This window comes from Varanus komodoensis, unplaced genomic scaffold, assembly GCF_004798865.1.
Source record: "Varanus komodoensis strain SLA01 unplaced genomic scaffold, ASM479886v1 scaffold20_1, whole genome shotgun sequence".
Taxonomy (NCBI): Eukaryota; Metazoa; Chordata; class Lepidosauria; order Squamata; family Varanidae; genus Varanus; species Varanus komodoensis.
In genome coordinates, this window is record NW_025335587.1 from 11,038,577 (window position 1) to 11,051,534 (window position 12,958).

The 12,958-nt window shown below is 43.1% G+C and overlaps 1 protein-coding gene across 1 annotated transcript in view; it reads left to right on the top strand.

The window, feature by feature from the left end:
- The first annotated feature begins 233 nt into the window (after positions 1 to 233).
- DNAJC6 (DnaJ heat shock protein family (Hsp40) member C6) overlaps positions 234 to 12,958 on the top strand; it is a 58,917-nt gene continuing 46,192 nt past the window's right edge. The window contains exons 1-3 of the mRNA XM_044430218.1: positions 234 to 372; positions 403 to 501; positions 12,053 to 12,203. Of these exons, the coding sequence (XP_044286153.1) occupies positions 234 to 372; positions 403 to 501; positions 12,053 to 12,203 (389 nt within the window). The remainder of the gene's footprint in view (positions 373 to 402; positions 502 to 12,052; positions 12,204 to 12,958) is intronic.

The window sequence follows — 12,958 nt, forward strand, 5'->3', positions numbered from 1 at the left end:
CGCTGGCAGGCAGAGAGGCGGGGACGCGAGCAGAGAGGCGGGGAGGCCTCCGCCCACAGCCAGCCGGCTAGCCAGGCCCTGTTCGGGGGGCTGCAGCCCCTCTCTGGGTGTGTGGCCGCCTCCGCCTCTCTGGGAAGGTTACGTACTGGTGATTCCCCTTTCTCTGGCCCCTTTTCTTCTTTCCTCTCCTTCCCTCTTTATGTCAGCCGAGTCTTCCTCTGTCTGACTCGTCCATGAGTCTTCTCGGGAGCTACCGGAAAAAGACCAACAATGATGGCTATGAATCTTTGCAGCTGGTGGACAGCAACGGTGACTTCTGCGGCAGCCGGGAGCGAACCGGCGGAGGCACTGGGGGCGGCGGAGGTAACAGCAGTAGCACCAGCAGCGGCGGCGGAAAACAAGGGGTGATCCCCGCGGTCGTGGCGGCCGCATCGGCAGCGAGGAGCCCAGGACGACAGCTGCAGCATCAGCCGCTCGATTCCAGCACCATGGACAGCTCAGGTAGCCGGTTTTGAACTTCTGTGTCGATTTCCACCGGACGACCCAGATAATAGGTGCTGGTGCACCGGCCCCACCTTCCTTCTAGGCAGATCTGACAGGTCCAGGCATGCGTGCACCGGGCTGGGGGTGGCGGCGAAGCTGGACGTGATCCAGACGATTCTCGGATTTCTCAGGAAAAGAAACCTTAGAGGGCCCAGCATTGCAAATTCAAAGGGCTGTTAAGTCCAGCTAATGAGGAAACGTCTGTTATTGATGAGGGTAAAAGGGTGCGGAGAGGGGCACAGCTGAACTGCTCAAGAAGCTCAGTGTATTGTTCTCTGTGGTGGTGTGCAAGTGGGCGGAGGAGGGGGAGGGGGAGGGGGAGGAGAGGGAGGGGGAGGAGGAAAGATTGCTTGGACTGGTCTTCCTGAAGTGCTTTCTTATGATGATACACAACTATATTAAGGTAACCTCAGGGAAATACTAGGAAGAAGCATTTTTCAAAAAAAATGTCTGGTTCATGGTCAATTAATGATTCTCATAATGAACATACCTAGGGAGCCTTTTAAAATGAGTACATTATCTCAGTTAAAATCTGTACTGGCAAAATATGGATTGATAAGCTTGTTCTGTAAATTGGCTTGTAAATTTTACAAACAACTATTGTTATGTTGGCTATGATCAAAAGAGTACTCTTGTTAAAAAGTGATGGAATATTGTAACTTCTGCAAAGTTTTTTTTAAAAGTAAAAACATAAGAGTACAAGAAGAACAGATTTTGTTTAAGATGTGGATGGGCAACTTGCATCCTGCATTTTGCAGGTAGGAGGTTGTATCAGATGATCTTTCCAACTGTATGATTCTCATGAACTGCCAAGAGAGCTTCAGCTATGGGTAACATAGAAATGCAAGAAATGTAAGAAATAAATAATACAGCAAAAAGGGAAGGAAGTGGACAAATTTTCTAGCATGCTCCCTGGACTTTTAGATAATACAACCCGTGAAATTAGATTGACATGCTGCATGGATAGGACTTCATAGGATTGGTATTAAGAAGTCATTCATTTCAGGAGGCCTGGTTTAGATTTGCCTTGATTGTGGAGAGTAGTTACTGATAGATTATCTGTTAATGACCTGTACTGAAATTGGTAGATGGGCAAGTATCTGGAAAGGATTGTTTTCCAATGCCACTGACACAAGCAGCATTTGCTAAGAATTTTATCCATGGCTCTGTTTCATTTCTTATGCCAGTTTCTTTTTATGCTATACTCTAAGGAGCATCCATGTATAAGCACTTTCTATAAAGTGATGTGCTGCTGCTACATTTTTAAAAAATCCTCATATGAAGTAGAGAAGTTGCATCCCAAGGCACAACTCTCAAATGAAGAGTCTGATAGTCTACAAGTACTCAGTTGTAGCCTGAGTAATTTTACATGATGTGAATTCTCTGTTGAAACTCAAAAAGTTTATTTGTTTATTTAAGGTATTTGTATACTGTCTGACTACTAGTCAGGACGGTCTTACAATAAAAACAGGATAAAAATGAAGCATAGCATCCAGTAATAAAATCATACATTAAAAACCTAACCAGCTTTTAAAACAATGGGTAAATAAAAAGGTTTTAGCCTGGTGCTGAAAAGAATACAAAGTCCGTGCGAGGTGAACCCCTCTGGGGAGAGCATTCCATAACCAGGGCGCCACCACCAAGAAGGCCCTTCTCCAGGTAGCCACCCTCCTAATCTTCAGGGAGGGCTCCCAAAGAAGGACCTCTGCAGCAGATCTTAAGGGCAAGGTAGGCACGTAGGGAAGGAGATGCTCCTTCAGATATTTAGGGCCTTATAGGTCATTACCAGCATATTAAATAGGTCTTGGACTTCAGTTGGTAGCCAGTGTAGGTGGTAAAGGACTGACATTATGTGTACATACCTGCTGGTCCCTGTTAGTATCCTGATAGCCCTGTTCTGAACCAATTGAAGTATCTGGACTGTCTTCAAGGACAGCACCACATAGAGCACATTACAATAGTCCAGTTGGGAAGTTAGCAGAGCATGGGCCTCCATTGCTAGGCATTGCTCATCCAGGTAGGGTTGCAGTTGGTGAATCAGCTGTAACTGAAGGAAAGTGTGCTTTGCCACTGCCACCACCTGAGACTCCAGGGACAGCTCCAGGTCAAAGACCACTCCCAAAATGCACACCCTGCCCTTTAGGGGGAGTGCAGCCCCATCCAGAACAGGGCTAACATCACTTACCCAAAAGGCTGAACTGCCCAATAGGACCTCCATCTTGTCTGGATTGAGCCTCAATTTGTTGGCCCACATCCAGCCCATCACCCTGGCCAGACACTAATTAAGGACAGCCTCTGCCTCACCTGGATTAGATGAAAAGAGAGGTAGAGCTGGGTGACATCAGTGTACTAGTGACTTTGCAGCCCAAACCCCGGATGACCTCTCCTAGCAGTTCCATGTAGATGTTAAAGAGCATGAGGGGTAAAATGGAACCCTGCAGAACTCCATGGCAAAGCTGCCATGGCACAGAGCCACAATCCCCCAGCACCACCTTCTGGAATCAGCCAGCCAAGTAGGAGTGGAACCACCACAGAGCAGTGCCTCCAACTCCCAACTTGGCCAGCTTATCCAGCGGGATACCATAGTCAATGGTATCAATAGCTGCTGAGAGACCCAGGAGAACCAACAAGGATGCACTCCCCCTGTCCCTCTCCCTGCACAGGTTATCATACAGGGAGAACTGGTTTAGGAGGTTTATACAGTTAAATAGGTCCAGATGGTCAGTTTCTATCAAGAGAGCCTGGAGTTGCCCAGCCACCTTGCCCAAGAATGGGATTATTAGCCACCCGCCAATAATTGGTGGCTATCTTTGGCTCGATGGTCACTCCCTTCAGGATGGGCCTGATCACCGCCTCCTTCAAAGGAGGGGGAGACCAGACCCTACCCCAGAGAGGTGTTGATGACCTCCTGGACCCATGTAAATTTCCCATCTTTGGCTTTGATGAGCAGCCAGGAGGGGCAGGGGTCGAGTAAACAAGTGGTGGGTTGGACTAGTCCAAGCATCTTGTCCACATCCTCAGGCTGCAATAATTGAAATTCATCCAATAAAGATGGACCAGATGGCGCGCCGGACACTTCCCATTCAGGGACCTCATCAACTGTGGAATCCAGCTCATGGTGATCCTTAAAGTGCTGGGCAAAGTCGTCACAGCAAGCCATGGATGCTGCAAACAAATCCTTTTTAGGCCCAGAGTGTAGTCTTTTGCACCACCCAAAAGAGCTCTGTGAGGATGCAGTGCAGGCGGAGAAGAAGTCCTTCTTCGCTGCCCTCACCACCATAGCATAGGCTCAGTAATGAGCTTGAAGGCATGTTCGGTCATCCTTCCAAGTATAAGTTCTTTTGCTGTCCACCCGTTGATTCCCACAGCACAGGGATACAAATGAGAAGTGCATGAACGCCCCTATTTTGTATGAACAATGATTTCCAGCTAAAAAGAAGTTACTACAGGACATGCCCATACCACTTCTGCTATATCTGAGCCCCACCTCTCCTGACAGCTATGTTCCCAGGAACATGCATAATCTCTGACCATTCTTGGATGTACATGGCTTAGCAGTAGAAAGGAACTGAGCCAGTCTCTGTGTCATTTGCTTTCCCAATAGCTTAGTAAACAATTTAAATAAATATGGACGAAGGCAAAAGGCTATGCAGTTTGCTCTTGTCTTCCATGGAAGTCACTCACAGAGGTTTTGCATTTGTAAAGGTAGCATTAAATATATGTCATTTTGGGCTTCTGAGCTCCTCCTAAACCAGTCATCCAAGGAGCATGGCAGAAAGGGGAGGAGTTCCTATGGCCAGATATTCCCCATATGTTAATGTTGCACTCAAAGGCCAAATTCCATTTCGGAGCAGATGGGCTTCTCTACAAGAAGAGTTTATTATGTATTTGTGATTCCTCACTCATGGTGGTTTGTGGGTGACTTACTGATGTCAGTAAATTTTCAGGCCTCTCTCCCACACTCCAAGCATTCCCATGCTTTTTTTTTTATTGTGAGAAAAATGAGCTATTATCTGGCCATCATGCTAAAGCAAACCTGTGCATTTTTCCATTGCACTATGCCACATTGCCACCTTGTGGATGTGTAATGGAGCACTTACGAAAGAAAAAAAGGGAAAAATGTGTAGAAGAGCTAAACTTAATCCTGCAAAGATGTTGAAAGCCAAACCTTTGCGAAGTAGCAGGTTAAAAACCTCTACAGAGAAGCCTGCCCTTGAGGTTGCATTTCAGTGATAGGTAGGGCTGAAGGCCAATGGGTTAGGATCAAAGACAAAAAGGTAAGGCCAAAAATCCCAGCATTTTTTTAGTGAAAAGCTCTTCAAGCAATTACTAACCTTTAGAATAAGCATTTTGACAGTTTAGTTCAGTTCAGTTCAGTTCAGTTTACTTTTTCTTTTTCACAAAACCTGGAAAACCACCAAGCAGTTCATTGGCACAGGCAAATGAAGGGGGCATAGTCATCCAGAAAAGCCAGGCAGAATAGACTGGGATACAAGGAAGGTATCCACAGAATTTGGGGGGGGGGGGGTGAGTGGGCAAAGCTGCACAGCAATGTGGGGTTGTAATTCATGTGTACAGTCACAACATGCCTCTGCATTTTCCTTGACTTTGTGCAGTGTGACTTAGTATCATATTTCATTTAGAAGCCTATGCAGAGTGGTAGAAGATGCTGGCTATTAAGCAGCACTGATGTGGAAGAATTTTATATTCAAGAAGCATCATGAACTCCAACAAAACTTTATATCAAGTGAGGGACAAAATGCCATCTAGTCCAGTGTTATGCTATGCTGTGCAGAAAATGCATGGCAGATTCAGGTACCTTCATAATACATTTGTTCCTATAATATTTATTTATTATTTATTTATTTCTATACCACCCAATAGCCAAAGACTCTTTGGGTGCCTCACAGGTTAAAAAGAACCTATAACACGAATACTCCAAATTAACTACAACAGTAGGCCCACAGCAACTGCACTCAAAACAGTCCAGGGAAATAGTAGCAGTGCAAGATAAATATAGTATTACAATTGGAAATAGAATTTAACTATTAAAATACTGGGTAAATAAAATGGTTTTTACCCCAGGTAAAAAACAACTTTTGGGGGAGTTGATTAAGTAAGGATCAGAATGCTACAACTGAAAAGACCCTTCTCCTGGTAGTCACCTTCTTTACTTCATTTGTAGGGGCTCCCTGAGAAGTACCTCAGAACATAAACTGAGGGCCTGGATAGGGACATACAGGATGAAGTGTTCCTTCAGTTAACCTGACGCCAAACCATTTAGGACTTCAAATGTTAATGCTAGCACTTTGAATTAGGCCTGGACTTCAATTGGCAACCAGTGCAGCTGAAAGAGGACTGGCATAAATGTCATCTTGAGCCAGTCTCTGCTAACAGCCTTGCTGCCCTATTTTGAATTATTTGAAGTCTCTGGACCATTTTCAAAAGCAGCCCCAAGTAGAGCACATTACAATAATCTAGACAAGAGGTTACCAGGGCATGGATCACTGTGGCAAGACTGTCCAAGTAGAGTTGTAGTTGTTATACCAGCCAAAGCTGATTAAAAGTGCTCTGTGCCACTTGTGACTCAGGTGACTGTTCTGGACCCATGAGCACCCCCAAAGTATGAACTTTGTCCTTCAGGGTAGTGCAGCCCCATCCAGAACAGACTGAATATCACCAACTGGACAGATGACCCACCACCAACAGCATCTCTATCTTGTCTGTACTGAGTCACAATTGGGAAGGTGTGGTTTGTTGATCCCCTAATGTCATATGCCCCTCTATCTTTGACCGCAATAATGCTCCCCAAAGTCACCCAGAGGCACGTTAAAATATGTATAATCCAACAATAAAATGCCAAAATCAAGCTGCTATACCTCTGGCTGACCAACTGCAGCTGCTGTGGGGATTGTCCTTTTCCCCTGCCAAAGACCCAGCACCTGAATGGGCACTGAATAGGCACCAAATGGTGATATCCTTTCCACCTCCCTTCAGCTGCTGCCCAAGACTGCTGCCTTCGGCAAAGGCCTCCAGAAGAAGGTCACCACCAGTGGAAAGCCCTCCCTCCCTCTCTCACTGGCCAGTCTCACCAGCCAGGCGAGGGACAGTCCACAGAGGGGGAGGGTGGTAGGCAAACACCCAGTCCACAGTGGGAGGGCAGCAGATGGTGTCTGGTCTGCTGGGAGGGGACAGTCGGCAGAGTAGGGGCAGCCTTCACTGTACTGACAGCCTTCATGCATCTTTTCAGGAGCTGCATGGTGTGACATATTGTCTCAGCTCCAAGGCCTGCGCTGAGAGGGAGATGAAGAAAGGTTTAGGAGAGCTAATAAAAATCACAGCTACCTCTCTCTAGCCCTTAATACACTTGTACTGCTAGTACAATCTACTTCATGGCATCAGCTATAATTCCCTAAAACAGGAAGCTGCATATCCAGGAAGCTGGACAACAACTCTGGACTACACTGCAGCATTGTCATACTTTCCCCCTCCACAAAATGGGATTAATATTGGCTACTTTGCAGGACTAGTGTAACTCACACTTTCTCAGTCACAAGATCACTTCATGCAATAATAATGGTGAACCATATCCGTATACAGTGTTAGGCCATTATTGAAAATGTTTATGAACTCAAGGGGAAAAATAACAAACGCCAAGTTAGAAGCCCTGACCATGATGTAAAGTCAGCAAAAGTGATCAGCCCCATGCTGAGTATGCGAGATAGGGCCTTTTGTGCAGCAGCCCTGCATCTTTGGAATGAGTTGCCATGTGGGGTAGGCCAGACTCCATCTGTGCAGGTTTTAAGGAAAGTTCTGAAAACTGGATTGATTGTACACTAAGTTTTGTCTTATGCTGGTATTTTTCTTTTAATGCTTGGTGTGTTGTTGTTCCATTGGTTCTTACTATGTGAATATTATTATTGTACACCACCATACAAGAATGTTTATTAAGGTTTTTGCTTTAAAGATAATCAGGAAATATTTTAAAACATAAATAAATGGAAAGATCCTATCTTTGCTGCAACCTATTTATTTATTTACTGTCCCGACTTAAACTCCTGGATTTCTAAAGTTTTTGTTGTTGGGTTGTTTTTGTTTTAATTAGACTGCAATTACTTCCTAACTGTGAAGATCTCAGAAAGGTTCTAGAAGGGTTAATGAACTTGATACTGGTTAACTATATCCTTACAATACTGAAGAGCAGAACTAGTTCCTCTATATTTTTAATGGGCAGGATACAGCCTCAGAGAAGCAGCTGACACAGTCCTTTCCCCACTAGATACAGGGTGAGAAAGGGGTGGGGGGGGCGGTCTGAGTGTGGATCTCTAGATCCAAGGATGGAGCTCTTTTCCAAACTTGGATCTGGAAATCTGAAAAATCCAGTGCCCTCCAGATACTTTCTAGGGGCCAAAGGACTGCTGCATAAGGCATCCAGCTAGCAGTTAAAATTATAAATTCAACGGTAGTAAGCACAGACTTGAAATAGCAACTTCTTGAAAAGAATGCAGTCTTATATGATTGGCACTCTATAGATGGAGATACCCTATATCTGGTATTATTAGGGCCCTCTGTCTATCCTAAGCCCTCTGGCAAGAGCTAGGCAGGGTAGGAGAAACGTTGGATGTATTTTTGCCCTTCCTTTAGACCAAGGGTCCTCAAACTATTTCAATAGGGGGCCAGTTGAAAGGTGGCGGTGACCGGCGTGGGTCCTGGGCGTGTGGGCCGGTGAGTCATCGTTGGGCGCGCGCAAGGCGGGCAGCAGCGGCGGCTCCCTCTCTCGGAGTTCTCCCATCGAGTCCAAAACCATCTCCGAGCGGCCAAGCTACCACCTGCCGCCCGCACGGCGAGGCGGCGGTGTGCACAGGTGTGGGTGGCTGCGCGGACCGGATAAATGGGCATTTAGGATCCTGCATACCCTGGCCTCTTCTACCTCCCCGCCATGCGTTTCCACTCTCTTTGTCCACTTGCAAAGTCATTCTGGCATCTGCCTCACAGATTCCATGTCTGGATTTCCTTCTTTGTGCTAATAGCTCTGGCTAGAATCATGGGAGGAGCTCTATAACCTCCTGGCTCACCAGATGCTGCCTGGGGCACGGGGTTGCTCTGCCCATAATGCTTAAGTGCAAAATGCAAATAAGATTTTGGGCACCTTCATAGGTTTAAGGTAGATTATGAAAATAGGTAAATATTTATTGGACCTGAAACACTAAAATTAGTCTTGAAACATTTTGATTATTAAAAATGTTCTAAGTGCCAGCCTAAATAGCCTCCATAGATCAGGAGTCTCAACCATTACTTGGTTGCTTCAAAAGTTAGTTCAAGAAACGTGTAATAACTTCAAAAACATTGCATTTCTAGAAATAAAAATCTATTTTTATGTTTAATATTGAATAAGCCAAGGGATATCTCCATTATCAGTGAAAACAAAACATGGCAATGTCTTAGACAATGTCTGGTCTGTCTTTCTCCTTCTGCCTTTTTAAGCAGAAGGCACATTTCATAAGCATCTTTGTTTCTTGGAGCTGAATAGCATGACCAGATCATCCAAACATCTTTTGTCCCAGTAGCATTGGTCCCTGTGTTTATTTTTCCTTCAATGATGCTTTGTATCATGATGCACTTGAAATTACCATTTAAGTTGCATTCTGTTGCTTTGGGTCAGCAAATACTTTGCCTATGTAAATAAGGATTGTATTAAAGTTAATGTAAACCTTGGCTAATCGATTTGCAGGAAATTGGAGACTGCAGGGGAGGCTTAAATAATGGGGGAGGGTGTGTTAGTAAAAGGTTGGTGAAATCCTCAGGACTAAGCCATATTCTGCCAATAAGGCTACCAACAGAGGTAGTTATTATGCACAGCCTTCTCTCCTTCGTATGAAAATTCCTTACAGTGAGAAATCTTGAGATGAATTAATAAAGAATCTGTTTTCACAGTTAAATACTATTATTCTAAGTATTAGTTTACCTTGGAGGTTAGTGTTAACTTGGGTGTTTGGAACAGATGCATTATATAACTGTAGTATGGATATGGGGTTTGCTGGGGTCTCTGTTCAATGGGGATGGTGGAACAAATTAAGACTGATGTGGCTCTATTGTTTTCTTGGTTGTTGTTTATTCGTTTGCAATATTTGTGTACTGCTCCATATCAAGGCATATATCAGAATGAACAATAAAGCATGTAAACAAAGGAACAAAAACAGGACTTAAAAAACAAGGTAACATTAATACAGTGCCTGGCAAGTTAGAAAGCCAGCCCAGAAAAAAGATGTCTTCAGCAAATACCAAAACAATACAGTATTGATGGCTTTCTGGCCTATCGCTATAGGGAGTTCCAAAGAAATGAGGCTGCCACATTGAAGGTTAGTGCATAAAGCACTTTGGAATCCTGCACTGCCTTTCTGTAACTTCTCTACAAGAGGGGGAACAAGGACTACATCACTAGCTTGTCAGTGCAGATATCATGCTGATCCATAATTAAAGCATCCCCATCCATGCTTTGGTGCATTGGATTAAGGCATTGCATGCATTTATCTCTAGTAGCAGGAGCTGTTGCTAAGGATGAAGAGAAAATGCATAAAATGCACAATTACCAACAGTGAGAAAGATAATCTGAAAGATAAGGGAAAGAGATAATTTGATTCTGTATCACATCTAGCTTTCTCCTTGCATTCCTTAGCCTTGCATTCTTTTCCTGTGGCTGCTGTACAGGCTAATGCTAGGAAATGCAAGGAGAGCTAGCTTCTGAGTGCTTTCATGGAAGGGCTGCAATCCTATGCTCACTTGCTTGGGAGTAAATTGTATAAAATCCAATGGGACACACTTCTGAGTATTGTACCGGAGTTGTACAATCTTTGAAATAAATAGCTGGTCATGATGCTGACGGTGTAACTAATAGCACAGAGGTGGCCCAGTGTGTGCTAAGAAAACTAATAACAGATGTGCTGTGTGTGTGGGCCCTTGCAGGATTGCATCCTTCATTTATCTGCTACTTTTGTGTTCATATATGCCTCAGTCCAGAGATCTATGTCTGCTCAGATAAGTGGATCTACTTCCTTCCTTGGAATTAATGGGGATGCTGTTGTGGTCAGGCACTTGATGTGAACACTGCAGCTTCTAGAAAATAAATGATAGAGTCACATGACAATGAGGATTGCTGCAAAATAACATCTGGGGTTTTGGGCTTATATGTAGTCAAAAGGACCCATACAGCAAGAATGAGGGTATGCTAGAAGAGGAATTTCGATTGGTCACTTTTTAAGGAGGAAATGTGCAACTATTACTGCACATGTCTTTACTGCCAACCTCTCTTGATGACATGGAAAAGCTCAATCTCTTCAGCTTATGAGGGGTTTGATTGCCTCAGGGTTAGTTATCACTACCTCTCTAAATGGATTGTTCATTTAAATAAACACTGTTTCAAATACTTTGCTTTTTTATTTTCAATCATTCTTTGGGGCAGGGGTTGAAAATGAATCGCGCCTAGAACTTATGGAGAGGGTGAGAATTTTTGGCAAATTTCTTAATGCAAGGCTTTAGTGTGTAAGGAGGTGATTGTGGGAAGTTTTTGTGTGAGCTTTCTTTTATCCCTTTTTTTACTTTGTAGATTTTTTGGATGTTTGAAAAAACACAAATAACTTCACCCTCACCCCGACACCCAGCTTAACTAGAACTTTTTCCTAGGAACTCTACTGTACTGCTGCCTGTCAAGTGCTGGAAAACTGAGAGCAGCGCTGCTGCTGCTTTGCACTTTAAACAACAACAGAACCAAGCGAAAAATGCTTTGTTCATCTTTCAGGCACTCAATGGGCAGCAGCAGTAGAAAGGCCCAAGCGAGAAAGTCCTAGTTAAGTTTCCTAGGGAGCTTTTCAAAAAGCTCAGTTTCAAGTGAAAATAACATTGAGAAATCCGGTATAGGAGCAATTTGCATGGAACAATATGTATATTACTAAAAAAAATGCATGTTTTAACAGAAATGCATGCATGAGTTTGTATGAATTTCTGTGCAAATGTCCCAAAGGTTGGAACAAACTGAACTTACACTGGGAAAAATGAGAAAATGAAATCAATGGATTCAACCATCCCTTTGTCTTATCAGCCTCTGTCTCGAGGAGCTCTTCCAGGTCCTGCACTTTTTGGCAGTGACAGCAACCCGTTCAGCTATTGACACTTCTTTTGTTTTTGTTTTGGCATGCCATTTCCTGTTGCTGGGTACTTCTGTACCAGATCAGTTCACTTCAAATCTTGTTCAGCACTATCTGGATTCTCAGCCAAATGGAAAAAGATAGTCATGATATCTGGACATATCTTCATCAATAGTTTCATTGCCAATGCAAAATCTCACTGTCTTATCCTACTTTACCGGAGATTACAACTTACCTTGATTGGTGTTTATGTTCATTTTCTCATGCCTTACCAGCAGCTGAATGTGGTGCTTGCAGTTAGTAAACTTCCTGATGTATGTTTATGTGTGTGTTTGCCTGCCTGCCTGCCTTTCTCTCTCTCTTTCTAGGTGCCTCATCTCCTGACATGGAGTCTAGTTATGGTGGTGGCCTGTTGGACATGATGAAAGGAGGAGCAGGGAGACTCTTCAGTAACTTAAAAGATAATTTGAAGGACACACTGAAAGATACTTCTACTAAAGTTATGCAATCTGTTGCAAGGTATTAAAGAACAAACACATCAGAAGTGTGCTCCTTGGGTGATAACTTAGAGATACACTGGTTTAAAAAGGTTATTAAAAAGATTATGAAGAGAATTCAAAATCCCTTTTTTAAAAATATGATGGAAGTATGGGAAAAATGGAGACAACAGTTGATCCCTGGAATTTCTCCATTAACACCAGTGGTCGAAATGGAGAAATTCCCAAAAATAGAATTAAAGGATAGGATTAATAAATTAAAAAATAATTATATATACAAATGGGAAGACTGGAAAAATAAGATTAAAAATATAGCACAGTTAAGGAGTATATTGACAGAGGCCAAATTAAATTGGTTAAATTTAATTCAATTAGAAAAATGGAAAAATATGGAGGATAAATTTAAAGAGGAAGGAAGACAATTAACAAAATTTGAAACAATTATGAAAGAATGTGAGATTGAGGAAGAATATACAAGCAAAGGAAGAATTGCTAAAATTTATAGGATATTAATGGAGTTAGAAGATCAGACAAGTTCAAAATTAATTTGGGAAATGGACATAGGTGAAAGAAAAGACAAGGATTGGAAGAATATTTGGAATAGAAGAGTATATAAGAATATGTCAGTTAGAATTAAAGAACATGGATGCAAAATGATATGGAGATGGTATTTAACACCGGTTAAATTAAATCAAATTGATGATAAAATATGTTGGAGATGTTGGGAAATTGATGCTAAGTTTGATAATGGCAGCTAGGTTAGTGATAGTTAAATAA